A 24960-nucleotide genomic window follows, 5' to 3' on the forward strand; every position below is an offset into this window, starting at 1 on the left:
GGTGAGGAGGTCTTAAGGGTAGCAATAAAGTTCCTTTTGTTCATCTTGTCTAAACAAGTGGGTGACAAGAGATAGCTTTGAAAAGAACACTATAAAACTGCCAGCCAACTATTCCTCTGGAGCCCCTTTCACACAAAGATTCCGGAAAATACACGGATAAAGCGACCCGGGATTTGATCTGGGTTCGTTTGATTTTGGTTCATTCACACTGCCAGTGATTTTCCGGATTCAGAGAGTGCGTTCACACACAACCCGTAAAAATCCCGTAAAGACACGTGACATCGATGTGACATGTAATGTCTCACGCCGTCTATAGTTTGCTTATGAGCTGCGATAAACTACGCTTGTGCATTTTTTTCTCTTATTAGATTATAAACTAGCGCATTACGTACCGTTTCACTAGCCTGCTTTCACTTCACTTCAGCGTCATCATTACGACACGGCATATTTGTTCACACAGCGCGCGTTCCGGGACTGATCCCGGCAATGTTACTAGGTCCCCAACCCGGCATCGATCCCGGCATCAATCCCGGGTCGTGTTTGCGTTCACACAGAAGGCGTTCTGGCAATTTCCCGGCAATTTCCCGGGATCAACGCGCTGTGTGAAAGGGGCTTGGGTCTCACTCATTCTGCAGCTTGACTGTGTGGTTGACTGAATCCTATTCTTGCAAGAATAAATAATACTTTTAAAAGACAATTCGAAGAGTGTCTCTACGCAGTGATAATTGTTTAATAGAATTTTTGCCACAACATTTTACATTTGATTACTTTAATAGTTTTTTGTTGTACTTTTGTAGGCCATATTACTTGAACAGTAATGTTAATAGACCTTCCTGAAATTAAACTATTTATTTTGTATCTTTGTTCTATTGTATTGTTGTGGCAAAAATTTCTTTTAAACCATCATCACTGCGTAAGAGACAATCTGACTCAAATTGTCTTTTAAAAGGCATTTATTCTTGCAAGAAGGCCCAGTCACCACATAGATGTTACACTGTAGAGTGAGTGAGACAACACCAGGAAAAGCTGGTGCCTTTATGCTGATCTCAAGGTCTTCCTAGAAGCAGGGCTCCTTTCTGCCACATTCCTTAGATAAAGGACCCATGGCTGCTAGCCTCGATTTATTACTAGCTGACCCTTAAGCTCCTGCACTTCAGATGCAAAATTACATATTTACAGATACATATTTCTTCCTGTTCCCCCCTCACAGAAAAAAATGTTGCATTCCTTTGCAATATATACATCTACTGTATATAAAACAAAACAAAAATGCCTGCACACTGGTGTATTTTATTTTTATTTTATTTTTTTTTTTTATTTAACCTTTATTTAACCAGCACTCTCAGAAAATAAAGTACATAATTGTACCTTTAGGGGTACAATGGCTTGTCACTGGGGCTGTACCCTCAAGGGTACAATATTGTACCTTAACCTTTAAAATAAACGGTACATATATGTACCTTTTAATGCTTTTTGACCCTCAAAAAGGTACATTTATGTACCTTGAGATCCAACCGCAAAAACTCAAGTGTTAATTGAACTCTCCTGGGAGTTTATATGACTCCAGACTCAAGAGTGTTAAAATATGAGTGTTCAATTAACACTCAAGAGTGTTACAGTTAAGGATCTAATTAAGTGATTCATTGAGGGATGATTTTACCATTATTGAAGACACCTGATGTTACCATCAGAATCACTGAAGGAGAAAATATAATTTTTAAGACACCGTTATGGTGATCAGTGTGTGCTTTAGTTGGGCTCTTGACCCTCAAATCATTAATTTTAGATTTTGTTTGGCTGTTGTATCTGAGCTATAACTGCCAGATGAACAAAGAGAAAAGGTGATGAAGTCGTGCTGATTATGTTTTGACATAATCATAATTTACTTGAATCATTAAATTCATTTGGAATCTAATCTCAGACTTAAATGTATATTGTTGATTTTAGCAGCCTGTGATTCTAAAGCAAATGATTTCCAGCATTTTAATTATAAACCAAAATATTTCTTGAAAGTTGTTCCATTGTTGAGATTCATACACTGATTCTTGATATCTGTGTGTGCGTAAAAGAAAGATTTGTTTTATCAGAAAAACTTTTAAGAAATTCTTACGATTACAAATTTCTGGATTTTAGTCTGTAGAATCACAGGCTGCTGTAATCAACAATATACATTTAAGTCAGCAATTAGACTTTAAATGAGTTCAGGTTAAATTATGATTATGTCAAAACATAACCAACACCACCTGCTCAACTTTTCTCTTTGTTCATCTGGCAGTTTTAACTCAGATAACAGAGAAACATAATCTAATATTAACAGTTTAAGGGTCAAGAGCCCAACTAAAGCAAACACTGATCACCATAACAGTGTCTTAATTTTTTTTATTTTCTCCTTCAGTGATTCTGTTTGTTAACATCAGGTGTCTTCAATAATGGTCAATCATCACTCAATGAATCACTTAATGAGCTCATTAACTTTAACAGTCTTGATTGTTAATTTAACATTCATATTTGAACACTTTAACACTCTTGAGTCTGGAGCCAAATAGCCATTTAACACTGGAGTTTTTGCTGTGTTATAATGATTTAATCTCAGTAAATTGACTTACAAAACTTTTATTTCCTTTATTTCAAGGCTACTTAAATATAGTGATAAGTTAAAATCTACCTTAAATGATTAAGGTATCCTTAAAACCTTAAAAAAAACTAAATTATTTTTACAAAAAAATTTGGCTGTCTTTTGATATTGTACCTTAACCTTTAAAAGAAACGGTATATATATGTACCTTGTAATGCTTGGGGACATATATGTACCTTTTTGACCCTCAAAAAGGTACATATATGTACCTTGGGGGACAGAAATGGACTCCTACTGTACCCCTATTTCTGACAGTGAGGAGAAGTCCCATTGAGTTACAGTAACTCTTCTCTCAGGGAGTCCTGGCCAAGATATTTACAAAAAGATTGCTGTTTCTTTTACTATGGATATTTATTTTACATTTCAGAATATGAAGCAATGTTTATTATGTTCTTAATTTGTTTCTTTTTAAATAAACAAATATTGAGAACTGAAATAAAGCACTGATAAGAATACTGCTAAGTTGCCATGAAATCAAATTTGTCTTTTATTATAAAACGGTTTGATTCTGATTGGTTGAGCCATGTTCGAAGTTGTTGTAAAATTCCCGTAAACATACAGCAGACTGCATTACATAAGTATCGCTGCGCCACTGAGTGTGTGTGTTGCTGCATCTGTGTGTTGCCTGGCAATCTACTATTCCATTATCTACTAATATTTACATTTTAATTTCTTTGTTTTGTTTTATAAAAGCAATAAGCACTGTGAAGCCGTTGTTTACAGTGAATTTATAACAGCTAATGGGGTTTTAGGCGCTCCACTCTTCATTGTGCCCAACAATGATCCTTTGCTGTTATAAATCCTGTAAACCACGGCTACACAGGGCTTATTGCTTTAGCATAAATTAGGTTTGCTATGATAGTCTGTGTTACACAGTGTTCAGTCGCAACACCGCTTTCATCACTTGCCCACCACGGCCAATTTTCTTTTTTCAGTTTAAAGTATTTAAAAATATTTAGGTAACACTTTACAATACGGGTGCACTAATATGCATTAATCCATGTTTAACTAATGCACAGATAATCATTAATGTTAATGTATGATTCATGAAGAACTAAACCATTAATTAATGATTACTGCATCAGCAACTAATAAAGAGTCTATATGATTAATAGATTAAGTAATACATGAATTGCTATTAATTCAATGTGTCATTGTGTATTAATTCCTTAATAACATATTTTATTAAATAATAGTGTAAATTAATGTGTTAATTACCACAATTTGTCAAAGCTATGCACTTCAACTACCAGTTGTCTGCTTTAATTAATCATTAGCTAATGATTTGCAAAGGTATCATTATGTTATGACTTTACTTGCTGAGGCACATCATTATTAACTAGTCATTTAGTAATTGTAGTAATTTACACATGAATTTGCACTTACAATGAAGTAATTAATCATGTACTAATGCATATTAGTGTACCTGTATTATCTGGAAGTTGAAATACAAGACTTTGGCTCATTCTGGTAATTAAAGGGTCACTTCACCCATTTGCATTAAGGTTTGTATTTTTAGAAACCCAGTCATATATTATAATGATGGTGGAATTTTGCTTGTTTTTTTTCTGAGATGGGAGAAAAAAGGATTTAAGTGTTTTACTTCCGTCCTATCGTGACGTAAATATCGTCATTTTGCGTCACGATAGGACGGAAGATAAATTTCATTGCATATTAAGAAAACTACAGCCTTTAGCTCATTATTATTCAAGGGCGTGGGACCCACTCACCCCACCGGCCTATTACAGATCAGTGGGTGGGACTAAACCTGAAGAAACTAAACTAATAATCCGCCATCTTGCTTGGAAGACAGCAAGCTAAGCTAACAAGCGCTCAAGGAGTTAGATTTACCATAATGCCTGAATTTACGACACACGATATGGAAGACGAGGATTTTGAAAATCTTTTGCTCGAAACTGATGTTCGTGGCTATTTATACGAGCCACAATACAGCGAAGAGCAGCTGAGGCTGATGAAGGAACAAGAGGCGTCGGCTGCGGGAGCGGCCGCGGCCGCCGCAGGAGACCAGCCCGGCGCAGACGAGAAGCCCGGGCTTGCTCGCGCTGTAGCGAATTGGTGGTGCTCGTGCTGTAACTGTGCGCCTATGGACACCGAGCTAGAGTCTGTCTGCTGCAAAGAATCTCTAAAATGCCAATTCCTTCTAGAAGAAATGTCAGAGGCAGACACGGACATGGAGTGTTGTGTTGTGAACCATCCGAGTTTCGCACCGCATATGGACAGAGGCGTCCTAGATACTCTCCTACTCTCCTGGTAGGGCATGAAAACTTACTTTTGGACCATTCCTTGAGGTGACTGAACATCCCGGTACCATACAATAGTTCACCATTTCAAAATAAATAGTAAGAAGGAATAAATCAAGAATGAGATCGCAAATGATTTTCAAACTCAAGTGGTAACTTTAGCTAGCGTAATGCATTCTCGTATAGGCGGGTCACGCATAGGCGGTGTTCTGGATTAGTGGGAGTGGCTTCTGGAGCTGTTCAAACGCGTTGCATTGTGGGAAATGTGGTTTACCAAACTAATGCGCTATAAAGTTACTTTCTGTCATAACTCGGTCAGAAGGCACCAAATTTGAAAATTTTGACAGATTTCGAATACATATATGACCCACTTTCAATGAAGATCAAGGTTCCCAGGGGTGAAATGCTCCTTTAACATATTAATTGACACTATTAGTTAAAAAAATTAGTTATTAGGGAATTAATTCACAATTACATATTTAATTAATAACAATTCATGTATGAACTAATACATTAACCATACAGACTCTTAATTAGTTCCTAATGTGGTAATCATTAATGAATAGCTTAGATAATCATTAGTTACACATTAATTCAGTATTATCTGTGCATTAGTTAACCATGAATTAATGCTTATTAGTGCACCCGTATTGTAAAGTGTTACCAATATTTAACCCAATTAACGCAGTATCACCGTCATATAATAGTCACACATTTCTCATCTTCCAGCCACGTATACTGTACATACACATACATACATCCAAGGTTAATAACTGTTCTTTGTTCTGGTTAATAACTGTTATTTGCTCTATCAATGTAATAACCCATGTTTTGTATCTTTTTTTTATTTCTCACTCTTACTACAAGTAATAGGTAATAGCCTTCTATCCATGTATTATTTTATCTTATCTTACCATTATCTCTTGGTTAATTTTCCTTTTAGACAGTGCTAGAATATTCTTCCCTTATTTCCTTATTCTTCACATTAATTTCACATTTTTTATCACCTAATAATGAAGTCTCATAATCGTAAGTGTTTTATGACTTTTAGGATTTGCTTCTGTTCCATTTTCTAAATTACATTCTTACACAATTCATTATATTTATTTTTTCCATAAATGTTCTTCTTAAACTTTGCTAAGTCTGACTACTGTTGTTATAGTGTTTACATTCTCTTTCCCTTTTCCCAAAATATTACAGCTCTAACCAAATGTATACATTCTTTTCCCTCTTATCTACAAAATAATAATTTCCAGTAATTTTCCTTTTGGTTCATAGATTCATCTTACAGAGAAATATATAAGTAGAGGAAAGCAATACATTGTTACGAAGATTATTCAATCAGGACATTCACTTTAAAACATCTTGTTATTTCTGTCATGATTCTGCCCTCTTGTCATTTCCTTTCTCTAGTCTTGAGGCAGGATCATGACAGACCCATGTTTTGTGTGCAGGCACATGGCCTTGATTTTGGGTTGTGTGCTTGTGTTGTCTCGTTCTCTTTCCCCGCCCCCTTGTTATCCTCATCTTGTCTTCATTGCCTGATCAGTGTCACCTGCTGTCGTTATCTGTTCTCCCTATATTATCCCCTTGTGTTTGCTGTCCTGTGCTGGTTCATTGTGATTGATTGTGTGTGTATCCACACACGGTAATACTTGTGAGTACCTTGTCTTGAGTTCTGTCTAAACAAAGAAGTTTTCTTGTTATAGTTATTTTGTTCCTGCGAAGTTTTATGTTTAAGTCTTAGTCTATTGTTGTTAGTCTTTTGCTTTGCCTGTGCTGTTTTCCTCCCTCGTGGGGTTTTGTTTTCCCTTTTTGTTATCATTAAACCTTGTGTGTCAGCAAACTGTCTGCAATTGGGTTCGTTCCTGAAAATCCGTGACAGAATGAACCAGCCAAAGAAGAACCCAGCAGACAGTTTGTCTTTTTCTGCCAAGCGACAATCTGATCCCCTTGAACAATGGTGGCTGTCGACTACCTCCGACATGAAGGGTGGCAAGGCACCGTTTTCCCCCCAGGGAGAGAGGTCGTTGAGAGAGTATGCCCAGGCCGTGGAAGAGAGGAGGAGGTTCTTGCCTGAGATCCTCCTCAACTCATACTTCATCGCAGGTCTCAATGGTCCTCCTCCTTTGACTGAACGGGAGGGGCTGATTCGCCGTCCGTTTTGGGAAGTGGTGGACCGTTTGTGTCAGGAGGAGCTGCAGGGCTCCTCCACGAGGTCTTCACCTTCTGCCTGTCTGCCTGTTATTCCTCAGGGTCGTTTGTTAGGCGTCGTGACGTTTGGGAACCAGGTTAGCTCCTCCACGACTCCTGAGATTCCATCTGCTTCCTTCGGTCTTCGTGGAAAACGAGGGAGGCGGACCTCGTGGGAGTCCCCTTCAGAGTCCTCAGCGACTGAGTCAACCCACCCAGAGAAAGCTCCTCTTCTGCCCGACACGGCACCTGCTGCGCTTCCCCAACCGGTCACAGATCCGGCTATGGTCTCTGCTTCCCGCCCTAGGAGAAAGAGGAGGAGGAAGGGGGCTTCCCGTTCCCCGTCTCTTCCTTCCCCTGAACCTGCGACGGTTCCTGGACCAGCTGCTGAGGGCAATGCTTCGGCCAGCGCTGGCCCCGAGCCAGTCTCTGCCAGCGCGGTTCCCGAGCCAGTCTCTGCCAGCGCTGTTCCCGAGCCGTTTTCAGACAACACTGTTCTAGGATCTGTTCCCGTCAACTCGGTTCCAGTGTCAGCTGCAGACATCGCAGGTTCAGAGTCTGACATGAGTAGCGCCTCTTCTGAATCTGATATGATGAGCGCTGTTTTTGGTTCTGCTACTGAGTACACTGACCCCTTTCCTGCTCTTCAGCCAGCCACAGTGTTGCCCATCTCCGCCCCACAGTCGCCTACATCTTGCCCTGTCTTTTGTCCTGTACCGTCTCCTTCCCAGTCTAGTTCTCCTAGCACTTCTCCACGTGTCACCCTGTCCCAGTCTGATTCCCCCAAGGCTTCTCCATGTGTCTCCCCGTCCAAGTCAGCTCGGATTCCTCGTCCTCAACCCTTGTCCCGTAAACCAAAGACCCCCAGTCCTCCTACCCTCCCTGGTCAACCACCTATGAACTTTCTTGTTACCCCACCCCCCCTCCCTTGTTTGTTATTTTTATTTATGCATCCCAACCCCATTATTGTATATTCTTGTATGCCGTTGCTTTTATTTGTCATGTTTTGTTGGTTTGTGTCTTTTTCCCAGTCTGTCATGTCTCGTGTTTGATGTCCTCTTTTGGAGCGTCTGGTAGCCGCTCCTTAAGGTGGGGGTTCTGTCATGATTCTGCCCTCTTGTCATTTCCTTTCTCTAGTCTTGAGGCAGGATCATGACAGACCCATGTTTTGTGTGAGGCACATGGCCTTGATTTTGGGTTGTGTGCTTGTGTTGTCTCGTTCTCTTTCCCCGCCCCCTTGTTATCCTCATCTTGTCTTCATTGCCTGATCAGTGTCACCTGCTGTCGTTATCTGTTCTCCCTATATTATCCCCTTGTGTTTGCTGTCCTGTGCTGGTTCATTGTGATTGATTGTGTGTGTATCCACACACGGTAATACTTGTGAGTACCTTGTCTTGAGTTCTGTCTAAACAAAGAAGTTTTCTTGTTATAGTTATTTTGTTCCTGTGAAGTTTTATGTTTAAGTCTTAGTCTATTGTTGTTAGTCTTTTGCTTTGCCTGTGCTGTTTTTCCTCCCTCGTGGGGTTTTGTTTTCCCTTTTTGTTATCATTAAACCTTGTGTGTCAGCAAACTGTCTGCAATTGGGTTCGTTCCTGAAAATCCGTGACAATTTCAGTTTGTACTACTATAATTTAGCAAACCTTTCTTTTGCTAGGTACTCAAAGTCATGAGATTATATATTTAGACATCTGTCTAATTTAATTTCCCCTTTGTCGTATTCGGACATAATTCATAAACACTTGCCGTATAAGAGACATTTAGTTTTCAAAAGCATTAATGTTAATTCTGCAAAACAAAAAAAACAAAAATTAGTTGTGATTAGTTTAAAAAATTGCAAATCAAGATAAATGTACCTCATTAATGGAAAGATACTTATTTCATGAAAATTATTGTAGTATTTTATAGCAGTTGTCTATTACATCAGAGCTCACTTTTATGTTCTTTCACTTCATATTTCTCTATTTGAATTATTTTGATGTACTGAAAATTAAATTAATCTTTTTTTTCTTTCATGTCAGACCTGATGGAAGAAAACGAGGAGAGTGAAGAACTGAGTGAAGTGGAGGAGAAACATCATGTCAAACCTGGAGAAAAACCTTTGAGTCGCTCAAAGACTAAAAATAAATTTTTAAAGGAAAGAAGAGCCAAGAAATCTACAACCTGCACTCAGTGTGGAAAGAGTATCTCAACCAAACATCTTGATGCGCACATGAGAGTTCATACTGGAGAGAAGCCGTTCTCATGTGATCAATGTGGAAAGTACTTCACACAAAAACAAAATCTTATTAAACACAGGAAAATACACACCGGAGAGAAGCCGCATGAATGTGATCAATGTGGGAATAGTTTCACACAAAAAATATGTCTTAAGGAACACATGAGGATCCACATCGGAGAGAAGCCGTTCACATGTGATCAGTGGGGAAGAGTTTTCCATACAAAGAAAGTCTTGATGTTCACATGAGAGTTCACGCTGAAGAGAAGCCGTTCACCTGCGATCAGTGCGGGAAGTGTTTCACACAAAAAATACACCTTAAGGTTCACATGAGGATCCACACTGGAGAGAAGCCATACGCATGCGACAAATGTGAGAAGAGTTTCAGGATTTCATCACACCTTAAGAGTCACATGATGATCCACACTGGAGAGAAGCCGTTTATGTGTGATAAGTGTGAAAAGAGATTCTCAAACAAACGCAGTCTTGATCATCACCTGAGAGTTCACACTGCAGAGAGACCGTTCACATGTGATCAGTGTGAGAAGAGCTTCATGGACTCTGATAAACTTAAAAGACACATGAAAATCCACACTGGAGAGAAGCCGTTCACATGCGATAAATGTGGGAAGAGTTTCATGGATTCTAATAAACTTAGAAGACACATGCAAATCCACACTGGAGAGAAGCCGTTCACATGCGATAAATGTGGGAAGAGTTTCGGGGATTCAGGATACATTAAAGGTTGTATCAGTGATTTCTGGCCCCAAAATAAATGTCTAATCTTTCCTAATGATCAGCTAGCTGCCCGCCCCATAAGCATGCCGTCCAAAAACCGCGTCTCTGTAGGCAGCCTAGGCTCTGAGATCTCCACACAAAAACAAATGGGTACAACCACCACTCAAAGCCAAAATAAACAGTGTTCCAACCAATCACTGACGGGGGCGGGTGTTGCTCCGATTTCGCGTCCAGCCGTGCACGAGTGCAAAACCTCACAACACCCGCCCCTGTCAGTGATTGGTTGGAACACTGTTTATTTTGGCTTTGAGTGGTGGTTGTACCCATTTGTTTTTGTGTGGAGATCTCAGAGCCTAGGCCAGAAATCACTGATACAACCTTTAAGAGTCACATGAGAATCCACACTGGAGAAAAGGCTTTCATGTGTGATCAGTGTGAAAAGAGATTCTCAAACAAATAAAGTCTTAAGCTTCATATGAGAGTTCATACGGGAGAGAGACCGTTCACATGTGATCAGTGTGGGAAGAGTTTCACACAAAAATCATGGCTTGAGCTTCACATGAGAGTTCATACTGGAGAGAAGCCGTTCATGTGATCAGTGTGAAAAGAGATTCACTCACAGACAAAATCTTAATGCTCACATGAAGATCCACACCGGAGAGAAGCCGTTCACATGTGATCATTGCGGCAAAACATTTCTGTCATCAAACCTGAAGAAACACCTGACAATTCATACGAAGGAGAAGCGACATTCATGTGCTGTGTGTGGAAAGAGTTTTTCACTGCAGCAAAGTTTACAAAAACATCAGAAAATTCATACTAGTGTGAGAGAGTACATGTGCTTTGAGTGTAAGAAGACTTTTATTTCAGCAAGCCATTTAAAACAACACCAGAGAATTCACACTGGAGAAAAACCTTACAAGTGTTCACACTGCGACAAGAGATTCAGTCTGTCATCAAATCTGAAAGCGCATGAGAGGATCCACACTGGAGAGAAGCCGCACACGTGTGATCAGTGTGGAAAGGGTTTCTCTATTAAAACTAGCCTGAAGATACACATGAAGATCCATGCAGTGGAGAAACCACTTAGTGGAGAAACCAATTAGTTTCCCAATAGCCATGATGAGTGACAGATTGTATGGGTGGGCGTTCTGACGATTTTATATTGTGATCTTGAAGATGAACTACTTTTCAATTGAATCATCGAGATTGTGATCTTTTATGTTTTCGTAAAATGTTAAAACTACAGTGTAATCACCATGGGAAAATCTCAGAGTAAAACTGGGAGTTGTGAAAAAATATGATCCACCGGTGTTTTGCCAGATGAGAAGTTTATCTATGTATCATCTTTTTCACTGTAAAAAATTGCCCTGTAAAATAACGGTAATCTACTGGCAGTTAGTTGCCAGCAATGTGCTGTTAATTTACAGCCTTTTACCGTTAATTTACAGCTCTCCTTTTTTACAGTATGTTACCGTAAAAATACCATGGCAGGTAACTCATATAATATGGAAAACCGATTGCTTTAAACAGTTCAAGTTCAAAAACTAGTATTTATACTTATAGTATCATAAAATTCCTTCATTAGAGTCCACTGAAAATGAATATCTCTTTATATAAAACTGCAAACACCTAATATGTAATAGTGAATTAATTAAAAATCTTTTAACAAAAGTCTTTGCAGTTCGTATAGCGAACACTAGCATACATGTATGTGTAAAAATACATAGCAAGGAGATTGTCACTGCATCAGCAACTACACAGTTACTGCTTTTAAATAAAGCAACCGGCAGCATAACATTAGTGTTTCTCTGCTCATCTCTGACTGAAGCACAGGCTCTACTCTCCAGCACAACGGGGACCCACAAAACTAAATAATTAAACTAAAAGATCTCTCCTATATCATCTTGTGCAAAGCACATAAAACACTTCAGTTTCATATTTACTCTCCTTATCAGTTATTGACTTTGCATTACTTTTTTTCTATGAACTTTCACTAATATTTCAGTGAAATTAACTTCTTTTGTTTAATACATCTGGCTGTTACATTTGACAGAATATTACTGTTTTTCCTTGATTTTACGGTAATCTACTGGCAGCTGGGTTGCCAGTAAATTGCTGTTCTTCTACAGTTTTACACCATAAATTAATTTACAGTTGATTACCGTTAAAATACGCTTCACTCTGTTTTTTTTATCTGACACATTTAACCCTTTAAACCCCACTGCAAAATCTTCAGTTTTAAATGAACACTTGTGTGTCCACACTACATAGAGTTGGAGTAACACTGAAGCAGTGTTGAAGTTAATTATATAATGCAGTGATTAATCAACTGATGATTGAGCATTAGTGATGAACACCTGATGTTAAAAAGCAGAATCACTGAAGGACAGAGGAACAACAAGAAGATAAAAAAGCGAAACACAAGAACTACAACTGAATTCAGCCACAGAACACATTAAATCTCTGAAGATCTCAGCAGAGGAGGATTAAACAACTCCAAAAAATAGCATTACTAGCTTCACTTATTACTAACCAGATTGACTTTATTTTTTCATACGTCTACATTAATTCCTTTTGAGTATTAACAGAGGTTTAGATGTTTTGTTTCATTTGACGTTACCATTATGAAGATCAGTGTTTGCTTTAGTTGGGCTCTTGACACTTGACTTTAACATTAGCTTATTTTTGCCTGCTTTAAGTGTGTATTTTTAAGACACATTTGTTGTGGTGAAAACAAAGCCAACAAAAATGAGATCAGGTGTTGATGATCATGATGTCATTATATTATGTTTGGACCACCGGTCTCAGCCTGTGTCAATTCCTTACCAATAACGTGTAGATTATATTACTAGACTGTGAAACTACAGCAAAAGATCAAGCAGTACTGCTTAATCAGTTATGAAGGATTTTTAAACTCATCATTCACTAAAAAAATTTGAACTATGGCTTTACTTCGACACACACTAACATCAAGAATCAGCCAATGAATCTCAGCAATGGTGACAATCAAAAAAAGATAACAATAAATTTGAACATCTCAAAATACGCAACTAAAAGTCAACACAAAACCAAAAGCAAAAATAAAAGCAAAAGGCAAAAATGAAAGCAAATAACCAGACAATTCAGCTGCATAATTTATTCATGCTGCAATGCATATTGGGAGTCATGGCTTTTTTTTGGCTTTTTCTACATGAATTGCAGCATAAAACTTATGATTGTCACCATTGTTGAGATTCATACACCGATTATTGAAGCCTGTGTGTGTCTAGCTGATCAAGAAGTTCAAAATGTTCTGAGCATAACCTTTTTTACAATCATTAATATTTTCTGGATGTCAAATCCCCGATAGATCTGTAGAATCACAATGACAACAAAATCAAAACTACAAAACATCAACCATTTAACAACTTTAGGCAGCAAATGAGATCAGTGAATCGGGCCGTTATATGATGATTGTGACTTTCAACAATCAGTCATTGTCATCCTGTTGTCTTCAGCTTTGTGCCATAGCAAATGTATTTTAAAGACACAGCTACAGCAGCCAAAGAAAAACGTCTCGGTTACGTATGTAACCCTCGTTCCCTGAGTAGGGAACGGAGACGTTACGTCGGATGACGACGAATGGGGGTTTCGCCTAGAAAGCCAATCATCTTCGTATATTATAAAACGAGCCAATGGCGATGAAATGCCATGGGTCTGCAGAATTTGCATAGCGTATCTCCGCCCCACCGCGTGGGTATAAAAGGAGAGACGTCGGCAAAGGCAGATCATGTCTTCGCTGAGGAGCCGAGACTGAACTCAGGCGTCTACCCAGCGGTACAGCGGAAGTGGCAGGGAGACGTAACGTCTCCGTTCCCTACTCAGGGAACGAGGGTTACATACGTAACCGAGACGTTCCCTTTCGTAGTCACTCCGAGTTACGTCGGATGACGACGAATGGGGGTCCCCGTGAAATCACACCACCTTCACAGCTGTCTTCCAGTGCCCTGCGAAAGTCTGATCCCCCTTTCGTGATACTGGCACGGACGAAGGAGTCCTAATTAACATAGGAATACCAAGGTACACTGGGAAGCATATCTCAGAGGAAATATGCCGCAGCATGCCTACCCGTAGGGAGGACTTCAGAATACACATATGGCCGGAGGGCTACATATGGAGGAACGCTGGAGTGACCAGCCCGTGGGCTGGTAGCTTTCAACTCCAGGAGGGGCAAGGTGGCTTGCCGAGGGAAAGACACATGCTCAAGAAGGCTTACAGTGGAAATACACATGTGGGGGTTACTCAGGGAGGAACCATGCACACGGAGGCACCTAGTCGACGCACAGGCAATAGACACTGGCGCCAGCGTCAACAGTGCTGGAGGACTCGGGGCTTCAGAGAGGAGGCTACCTGAGGAAATATCGCACGTATCCAGTCCGTGGAGTGGAATGGCGAGCAAGCGAAGACACCTGAGCGGGTCCAGTACTAGCTGGTTGAAGCGAGTACATGAGAGGACACTGGCTCCACTCGGAGATTGTAGAATCTGGCGAATGTGTTGGGTGTCGCCCAGCCTGCAGCTCTACAGATGTCTGCCAGCGAGGGGCCAAGAGGAAGCCACACTCCGGGTGGAGAGGGCTGTCACACCAAGGGGGCACGGTCGGCCTGGCTGTTGGTAAGCCAAAGCAATGGCGTCCACTATCCAGTGGGGCAACCTCTGCTTTGATAGAGCCTTTCCCTTCAGTCTCCCACCATAACAGACAAAGAGCTGGTCTGAGGTCCTGAAACACTGCGTCCTGTCTACGTAAGCACGGAGAGCGCGTATTGGACAGAGCAGTGCCAAGGCTGGGTCTGCCTCCTCCAGGGGCAGTGCTTGCAGGTTCACCACCTGGTCCCGGAAGGGAGTGGTGGGAACCTTGGGCACATATCCAGGCCGGGGTCTCAGGATCACGTGAGAGTGACCGGGCCCGAATTCCAGGCACGCTTCGTCAATGGAAAATGCGTGCAGGTCCCCTACCCTCTTGATGGAGGCCAATGCAACCAGCAGCGCTGTCTTCATAGACAGGAACTTAAGCTCAACTGATTGCAAAGGCTCGAAGGGAGCCCTCTGGAAGGCATTTAACACCACTGAGAGGTCCCAAGAGGGAACGAGAGGAGGGCGAGGAGGATTCAGTCTCCTCGCTCCTCTCAGGAACCTGACGATCAGGTCGTGCTTCCCCAGAGACTTACCTTCAACTGCTTCATGATATGCGGCGATAGCGGCTACATACACCTTCAGGGTGGAGGGAGAAAGCCTTCGCTCCATCCCATCTTGCAGGAAGGAAAGCACAACACTGATCGAGCATCTCCTGGGGTCTTCTCGGCGAGAAGAGCACCAGTTGACGAAGAGGTTCCACTTCAACGCATAGACATGTCTCGTGGACGATGCTCTAGCGGAAGTGATGGTAGCCGCCACCGCTGGTGGCAGGGTACTCAAACCTTCCTTGTCCCGTCCAGGAGCTACACATGGAGCCTCCAAAGACCGGGTCGAGGGTGCCAGAGGGTGCCCCGTCTCTGAGAAAGGAGATCCTTCCTCAGAGGAATTGGCCAAGGAGGTGCTGTCGCGAGGAGTATCAGTTCGGAGAACCAGGTCCGGGTGGGCCAGTTGGGCGCAACCAGAATGACCTGCTCCTCGTCCTCCTTGATCTTGCACAAGGTCTGTGCGAGAAGGCTCACTGGGGGAAACGCATATTTTCGTACACCCCGCGGCCAGATGTGCGCCTGTGCATCCGTGCCGAGGGTGCCCTCGGACAGGGAGTAATACAGGGCGCAATGGGATGAGTCGTGGGAGGCAAACAGGTCGATCTGTGCGTCCCCGAACTGGTCCCAAATCAGCTGGACCGACTGGGGATGGAGTCACCATTCGCCGGAGATGGGCCGAAACCGTGACAGCTCGTCGGCTGCAAAGTTCCGATCTCCCGGAATGTAGATAGCACGAAGGGACCTCAGGTGCTTCTGACTCCATAAGAGGAGGTGGCGTGCGAGTTGCGACATACGGCGGGAGCGTAGACCACCCTGATGGTTGATGTATGCTACTGTCGCGGTATTGTCTGAGCGGACTAGTACGTGTTGACCCCTGAGCAACGTGTGAAAACGGTGCAGGGCAAGGCGTACTTCCAGCAACTCGAGGCAATTGACATACAGAAGGCGCTGGGGTCCTGTCCAGGAGCCCCGCAGCCGCATGTCCATTGCACATGGCGCCCCAGCCCGTGGAAGAGGCATCTGTGGAGACAACAACATGCCTGGAAACTCGTTCTAGGGGAACTCCGGCCCGTAGAAAACTGAGGTTCCACCACGGGGTGAAGGTCTGACGGCAGGTCGGAGTCACTGGGACTCAGAGCATGCCATGATGCCATGCCCACCTCGGGACTCGATCGCGAAGCCACAGCTGAAGCGGTCTCGTATGAAGCAATCCGAGTGGCGTAGCCGCGGCTGCAGATGCCATATGCCCCAGGAGCCTCTGAAACAATTTCAGTGGGACCGCACTCTTGCCATCGAACTGTCGAAGACAAGTCAGCAGTGAGTGTGCGCGCTCGCTCGTAAGCTGCGCGGACATGGCGACCGAGTCGATCTCCATACCGAGAAAAGAGATCCTCTGCACGGGGCAGAGTTTGCTCTTCTCCCAGTTGACCCGAAGGCCCAGATGGGCTAGGTGCCAGAGCACTAAGTCTCTGTGTTCGCAAACCTGATCTCGAGAGTGCGCTAATATTAGCCAGTCGTCGAGGTAATTCAGGATGCGAACCCCGTGTTCGCGTAAGGGAACAAGGGCTGCCTCGACGACCTTCATAAAGACGCGAGGAGACAGAGCCAACCCGAATGGGAGAACCGCGTACTGGTATGCCTGCCCCTCGAAAGCAAACCGGAGAAACGGTCTGTGTCGAGGTAAAATGGAGACATGAAAGTAGGCGTCCTTTCATGCCCTATCGCTGCAAACCAATCCTGTGGCCGCACGCATTCGAAAATGCGTTTGGCCGTGAGCATCTTGAACGGCAGCCTGTGAAGGGAGCGGTTCAAGACGCGCAGATCCAGGATCGGCCTTAACCCACCGGTCTTCTTGGGGACAATGAAGTACGGGCTGTAAAACTTTGACTTCATCTCGGCTGGAGGGACAGTCTCGATTGCACCCTTCGCCAGCAGGGTAGCAACCTCCGCTCTCATGATAGGGGCATTGCCACCGACCATAGTGAAGCGAACTCCCCTGAAATGGGGAGGAGACCGTGCGAACTGAATCACACAGCCAAGCCTGATAGTCCGGGCGACCCAGCGGGACAGGCTGGGAAGCTCTAACCAAGCTGCCAGGAACTGAACCAGCGGGGTCATGCGAACCACAGACGTCCCCCCGGAGGGGCAGCGAAGCGGAGTGACCGGCCCCGACGTGGGTGGCATAGCGGCCCGGAACGGGGGCGCGGTCATGCTCCGCGTCCTGACAGAGGAGACCAGGGAAGGACCAGCGTTCCACGGGGGTCTGCTCTGCCAGAGGTCTGGCGACAGAGGGGGACGAGAGTGGTGAGGTCCGGAGACGGCACGCACTGTCATCCGCACCCTCTGGAACAGAGGGGGACGGGAGTGGCGAGGCCCGGGGGCGGCGCACACTGCGGTCCGAGCACTCTGTGACAGAGAGGGATGAGAGCGGCGAGGCCCGGGGGCGTCGCGCACTGTCAACCGGCTCTGTGTGCTCAGTGATAGGTGTATCGGTTCTTTCTTTAAACATGATAGGGTACTGCCCACCCGTGGGTGAGCAGCGGGAGAACAAAAGATTCTCCCCCGGCCCTCCGGCGGGGGAAGGAGGGGGCCTGCAACCACCTCCTGTGGAAAAACCGACACCATCACTGAGCAGCCCGTCTCAGGAGCACCGCTTAGCCTGGCGTTTAGCGGGGCGCGGGGTTGGAGAGGGCTGAGGCGCCTTCCTGCGGCCTCCTCCGCGACGCGGCCCGGGTGAAGGCTGCTGCTGGGGCCGTGCGGGAGGGGAGGGAGCCACAGGAGGGCGCCCTCGGCGTCGAGCAGGCTGAGGCGTCTGTACCGACGGCTGGGTGGAGGCAGCAGCAGGCCGTTGGGGCAGAATGTGTTTGATCGCCTCAGACTGCTTCTGTGCGGTTGAGAACTGCTGGGCAAAGTCCTCAACCGCTCCGCCGAAGAGGCCGGCCTGGGATATGGGGGCGTCGAGCAGGCGAGTGCGCTCAGAGTCCCGCATATCAGCCAGGTTCAGCCACAGGTGACGCTCCTGGACCACAGAGGTGATCATCACCTGACCCAGGGAGCGTGAGGCCACTTTCGTCGCTCGGAGAGCGAGGTCAGTGGCGGCACGCAGCTCATCGAAGAGCCCTGGGTCAGTCCCCGCCTCGTGCATATCTCTGAGCAGCTGGGCCTGGTAGACCTGTAAGGTGCTCATCGCATGCAGAGCGCTGTCCTGCAGCTCTGTGAGATCTCGCCACGAGGTTAGACGAAAATCTACAGGCCTTGGACGGGTGCTTAGGATTACCACGAGATGAAGCGCTCTGAGGACACAGTTGCATGGCAACAGAGCGTTCAACCGGGGGAATCCCAGTGTACCCATGGGCGTCCGCCCCATCGAGGGGGGGAAAGGCGGAGAAAGCTGACGAACGTACACGGGAGGTCAAGGGAGCCTTCCATGACTTCGGCAGCTCCTCATGCACTTCCGGGAAGAATGGTATTGGGGTTGGCTGTGGCCGAGAGGCGGCAGCCGCACCCAAAAACCAGTCATCCAACCGCGAGCGCTCAGGGCAGGGCGGAGGGTTCCATTCAAGCCCGATGCTCGCGGCGGCCCCGGAGAGCATGGCCGTCATCTCGGGATCTGATACGGGCAACGCTGGTACTCCAGAAGGAGGCAACGCAGCCGCATCGTCACTTCCCGATGACTCTTGCCCGCCTTGTGATGCCGCGATCGACATCGAGTCCTCCTCTGGAGCGCCGAATGAAACACGCGGGGTATCAGTGGATGGACCCGGTAGAATCACCGCAGGTTGCAACACTGTAGAGGGGGGCGTGGTCCGAGGACGCATCGTCGGATTGTTCCACACCGTCACCCTCAAGTCACCCTGTCCACCAGCCGAAGTACCACCTCTCATGGAGGGTGTAGATCGGGGTGTGGATGAGGGGACTCTCTCTCGAATGAGATCATTGAGTCTCGACCTTAGTGTTGCGATGGCCATGTTCCCACAGAAGGAACATGAGTCATCCACAAGCGCTTCTTTAGCGTGTTCTAAGCCCAAACACGCAAAGCAGCGATTGTGCCCATCAAAGGAAGACAGGAATCGACCGCACCCAGTACACGGGCGAGACATCTTTAAAAAGACGTGCCACGTGCAGCTCTTTAGAGAGGAAAACTCAGCGATGCTGAGGCGACCAGGGAGAAGCACACAGACCGGCAGATCACTGCTCAGATCGCAGGCAATGTGAAACTTGCTGGGTACCGCCGTCACACCAACACCGGAGAGTTCGCTCGTCTCGAAGAAGATGATGTCACAGAAACTCAAGATTTGGCTTGTGGAGTGAAGAGAAGCTCTTGGCTCCGAAGCGAAAACATGATCTGCCTTTGCCGGCGTCTCTCCTTTTATACCCACGCGGTGGGGCGGAGATACGCTATGCAAATTCCGCAGACCCATGGCATTTCATCGCCATTGGCTCGTTTTATAATATACGAAGATGATTGGCTTTCTAGGCGAAACCCCCATTCATCGTCATCCGACGTAACTCGGAGTGACTACGAAAGGGAACTAATGTTCAACAGTCAAGGGTCAAGAGTCCAACTAAAGCCATCACTGATCACCATCATGGTAACATCAAATGAAAATAAAATGACGTCTAAACCTCTGTCACCTATTAATAAGAACTTCTGTAGACATCTGACAGAAATAAAGTCAGTCTGGTTAGTAATAAGTGAAACTGGTAATGCTGTTTGTGGAGTTGTTTAATCCTCCTCTGCAGAGATCTTTTGCTCAGATTTAATGTCTTGTTTCTAGATTTCATCTTTTTTTCTGTTCTTCTTGTTCCTCTTTCCTTCAGTGATTCTGATTGTTAACAGCAGGTGTTCATCAGGGTCTCAATTAACTTAACTGAATTATTCACTCAGTCAAGTGGACTATATTAGTGAACTAATGTAGGGAATAGTGAATGAGGGTGTAGGATATGATTTGGGACACAGCCTTTGAGTGTTGACTTTGAGCGCTGTTAATTCACAGTATATTCCTGTAGACTACTTTCTCGAAAACAACAAATATCACCCCGAATGCATTTTTTCTACAGTATATTGCTGTTTTAATGGAAAACAGCATGTTACTGTAAAATTTGGCTGTTTTTTTACAGCAATTTTTTACAGTGTATCATATATCTTTTTTAATTCCTTTTATAAATGTTTCCGGTTTCCTTGCTTTTATTTTGTGATTATTTTAATTCCTTTCTGTTTAAAGCACATTGTATTGCCATAGTGTATGAAATGTGCTATATAAATAAACTTGCCTTGCCTACAGCAATGACTGCCTAACAGATGGTTGTGCTGACTGACCAAATTATACTATGTGTCTTTCATGCATGGTGACGTATTTGAAAAACAATTCAACGCGAGCCAGTAATAGGGCTGTGAAAGGAATTGAATTTTAGTTTCGATTCCTTTATGAAAATGTGATAAAAAACGAAAAACGCGGACTAAATCGAAGAATCCAGTCATAAAAGCTTAATTTATAAAGCTCATGGAATCTATAACTTTTTTGCAGAATGAACTTGAATTGTAATGACTATTATAACTACACGTATGCATATGATATGATGTGAATATTATTATGATGATGATATAACGCTTTTTAATGAACGATGGTAAACAAATACATATAATTTTTATTAATTAAAAATGTATTCAATTTTAAAAAAAATTGTGTAATCTTAAATGTATCTTTTTGCACCCTGTGACAAATACTTTGCAGCTAATAGAGATATTCACGCTTTTTTCCCCCAGCAAAGCACATTCCACAAACAATGCAGTCCTACTGTACCTAATAATGCTAAAACAAATATAGAACATTTATTCACAAGATCAATGTGCTAATAATCCACAAGAAACTGATTAACGTAAACTGTAACTGACTGTTATAAAACTTTGAACTGCGTTCACTGACGTTACATGGTAGCGAGGTGCAACACCAACACGTGATCCAAGTTACGCTTTCTCCAATGGTAAAAGATACAGACCCTCTCATCTTCCTAATATTAGACCATGGGCCCTATCTTGCACCCGGCGCAAATGACTTTGTACACTGACGCATGTATCATTCCTATTTTGCACCCGCGCAAACTGGACTTTTCCCTCCACAGACACACGTCGGTTAACTAATTAATACACTTGCGCTCCCCGGGGCGGTTCAGCGCAAAGAGGAGGCGTGTTACGGCGCAAACTTTCCCTCATGCTATTTTGCTGTTCTATAAAACATTTGCGCCACTGACCAGAAAAAACCTAGTCTAAAGTCAATGGCGCGTTGCGCGTACATTCAGATGCTATTTTAAGCGCGCATGCTTGGCCATAATACAGAGTGTGAACAACGCGCATACACTGTAGATGATTCTCTCATCTACACAGATGCATTTAACTTTTTGCAAATGATACATTATTATAAGGAAAAATATTAAAACACGAGGGAAATCATTGTTGTGTCCATGACGATGGGGAAAATAGGCATAAAGCTTACACATTTACCCAAATTATTATATAGATGTTTAACCGAAGCTAATTTGGGTGGGTTTGTCCCAACCCCAATGTCACTTCTCTTTGTTTTACGGCCCTGGCGAGAACATCGATCTCCTCGGCTGTGAACCGATTCTGAAGCGCGCCTGGTAAATGTGCCGTTATAATAGTATTGCGCCATGGAACAAGCGCACCTCGTTCATCATGCTCTTAAAGGGAATGTGATATAAAGCTCTTATTGGTTTGTTTCCCGTTACGCTCAAACCACACCAATGAATAATGAAGCTACTTCAGACCAACCCCTTTTAGATGTGCGCCAGGCGCAAGAGGCATTTATCCTGCCGGGGAAAATAGCAACAGCGCCGGGATCCGCCCACAATGTTACTTGCGCTTTGCGCTTTGACACTTGCGTTTCAGATCGTTAAAATAGGGCCCCATCTCTGGTCCGACTTGCTCAGATGTCATGCTGACGTTTGTAAAAAAATAAAATAATAATACATAAAGCGCAATGATGTGCTTGATAACTATAACCAGTAATAAAATGTAATAATGGTTTATTGTGTTCTTTCTTTTGTATTTTTTCCTCTTTATCATCAATGCGAAATTTATCAGTGTTGACTTTTAATGTGGCACAGTTCTAAAATATTCCCGCCTTTCAGTTTGGTAATTTCTTTGTTATTTTATGCATTTAGTTACAGACAGCCATGTCAGAACTTAAAACTTAATGTATATTCATTTAAATTTAAGTCAAGAGTCTATGAGACGGTATCAATTTAAAAAAAATAAGAATTTAACGGGGCATTCATATACAGCAGATCTCCATAATCCAATAGTGGTAAAAATTTTGCAGATACCAAATATTTCCTTGCATTAAAAGAAAATAAAGATCTGTTTCTGAAATAAAAACCCAATTTAAGCTTATGTTTAGAAAGTAGTTTATCAAGATGTAGCTTACAAGTGAATTGACTATCAAATAAAATACCCAGGAACTTATGTTAGGGGGTAACAGTTTAGCACCCAAGGACCAGATGTTTGAAAGAAGCGCCCGAGTCAGAATTATAATAAATTAAAGAAACGTTTTTCTGAAGATAGTTTGCAGTTTCATCAGCAGAAGTCAGCTTCAAGACTCACACAGGAGTTTGTAGGCCGCCCTGCTTATAGAGTTACAAAGACCACAGCAAGTATACCCTTCACCAAGATCTAAGCTACATCCTTGCTTCAGGTTGAATGATTCTCATTGGCTAAAAAATAGATAAACATAGTAATTTTCCACACATATACAGCTAGACTGAAGCATATCTCCATGGATTGTGCAGCTGACACTCGGACCCTGAAGTTAGGCACGTTGTGACCTTCCAGGTCTCAGATTTGGGTTACTGAGCGCCAACATGTCTCAAACAACAACTCAGTCAATCTCCAATAATGCCAGAGGTTCCTTATCCTGCAACCAAAAATACTAACACACACACACACACACACGCACACACACACACACACACACACACACACACACACACACACACACACACACACACACACACACACACACACACACACACACACACACACACACACACACACACACACAACGACACACAGCTTTTCAAAGGTTGGATTTAACCAGGCTCTAACTATAAACAGGAGAGTAGGCTATTCTCAAAACATCAAGATAATAAGTTCGTTCTCTCAAGGAGAGGACACTTTAGTCTAACTGGAAAGTAAGGCTTTAACAAAGAGATGGTCCCTTAAATAGACTTCATTGACCATAGTTGTCAGAGTGCCCTGGAAAAACAGATTTATGTATTGACACGTTCAGGGCCGGAGTGGGTCCACTTTTCAGCCCGGGAGTTTCAGGCCTAAGACCGGCCCACTTTTTCCATGGTGGTGGAAATTGGACAGTTCAGCTCTTACTATTGCGTAGTTTTTATTAATACCATGGTTCAACAAATAATGAAAAGGTTAAATAATAATTCACTTAAGCTGAGAAGTTAACAAAAAATATTCCACTATTCCACAAGGATAGGTTGATAAATTAACAAAAGCATACTGCTCTTTCTTACATTAAATAACTTTAATTCATATTGTTTACTCTGGTATCCTCTCTACCTGTCCCTGTAGTCATGGCCTCCTCATTTTCAGCGGGGGACTGGCTTATCTGCTGCTCAGAAGCTACAACAAAAATTATTAAGAGGTCATTTTACTGCATAAACAGATCAAGCTTGAGTTTTGTTATCAATATTTGCATAATATTTGCAAAGTTTATGAATTACCATTTAGTTATTGGGTGATACAAAAAGGCTAATATTTTAATTAAATGTAATATTTTGCTTGTGAATAGGTTGACAACGCTACAACGGTATTAGCTGAATAATTACGTTGCAGCGTTGCTAATGATAATCATTACTAGGCCTATCTCTATTTACCTGTTGCCACTTGTGTTTGTCCTCTTGAAAATAAATCTGTAAGCTTGGCACATTTGGCCGCATCTTCCTCCAATGCCTTTCTTTTTTTCAACCTGGCTTTTTCAGCCCCTCCTGGCCTCTTCCTCTCATCCATCCTCTCTGACACGTACCTTTATGGCCGGCCCAGCTGTCAGTAGCCTACCTGAGAAAAAGTTTTGGAAAAGATGTTTTTTATCGTCGGGAATTCTCCCGATTCTCCCGATTACCCACTCCGGGCCTGCACATGTTGAAGACCTTTCTAAAAAAAAACCATCTTTCCATATTTAATTTCTGGAAGCCGTGCTAAATGAGAAAGCACTGTTGCTGCATTCATATCAAATACAGACATTTGAGAATACATGAAAAAATAAAATTGGTAACTTCTAACAGCACAATCTCACAAGTCTAGAGAAGTCATTCAACTCATGTAATATTTAGAAAGAAAAATATTGATTAATACCTTGATTATAATCACTCATTAGATATACATTGAAGCAGCAGTAGATTCCCCGTTCACTTATAACTCGCAACACATTCTATTTTTGTTCCTTGGGAAGGTATAATTTCAGGAAGATTCCTTGGTAGAGCTTTGGATTTTGAAAAAAATCATTACTTTAGTTTTATCTATATTCAAAACCAGTATAAGTTGCCATAGACGAGACTGTACAATATCAAATGCTGATTGTAAATAATAAAGAGCTTGTGAAGCTGATGAAGCACAACAATTAATAGTGTCGTCTGCATAAAGATACATAGCATTGGGAATG

At 43.2% G+C, this 24960-nt stretch overlaps 3 protein-coding genes and 2 pseudogenes across 5 annotated transcripts in view; 4 read left to right on the top strand and 1 right to left on the bottom strand.

Annotated features, from left to right (window-relative positions):
• LOC143711142 (uncharacterized) overlaps nt 1–24960 on the bottom strand; it is a 376270-nt gene that overhangs the window by 235672 nt on the left and 115638 nt on the right. The gene's annotated exons all lie outside the window — the stretch shown is intronic.
• LOC143711160 (uncharacterized) overlaps nt 1–24960 on the top strand; it is a 312783-nt gene that overhangs the window by 156413 nt on the left and 131410 nt on the right. For 2 of the 3 annotated variants that reach the window (XR_013194754.1, XR_013194753.1), the window contains exon 2: nt 9108–9191. Coding sequence is in view for 1 of the 3 variants with exons in the window: in XM_077202509.1 (XP_077058624.1) it covers nt 9108–9135 (28 nt within the window). In the remaining 2 variants the exon portion in view is untranslated. Of the gene's footprint in view, nt 1–9107; nt 9239–24960 lie in introns of those variants that run through there. The other variant, XM_077202509.1, reaches the window with a different exon arrangement.
• LOC143711084 (uncharacterized) overlaps nt 1–24960 on the top strand; it is a 276637-nt gene that overhangs the window by 106820 nt on the left and 144857 nt on the right.
• The window catches only part of LOC143711009 (uncharacterized), a 28853-nt pseudogene continuing 13060 nt past the window's right edge, over nt 9168–24960 (top strand). Inside the window, exon 1 of the transcript XR_013194725.1 lies at nt 9168–10057. The product of XR_013194725.1 is annotated as an uncharacterized LOC143711009 (transcript). The remainder of the gene's footprint in view (nt 10058–24960) is intronic.
• Nucleotides 10429–11364, top strand: LOC143711163 (uncharacterized; annotated as a pseudogene).

The sequence above is a fragment of the Siphateles boraxobius genome, unplaced genomic scaffold (genome assembly GCF_051911475.1).
Source record: "Siphateles boraxobius isolate OS27281-9 unplaced genomic scaffold, OSU_SipBor_1 49, whole genome shotgun sequence".
Taxonomy (NCBI): domain Eukaryota; kingdom Metazoa; phylum Chordata; class Actinopteri; order Cypriniformes; family Leuciscidae; genus Siphateles; species Siphateles boraxobius.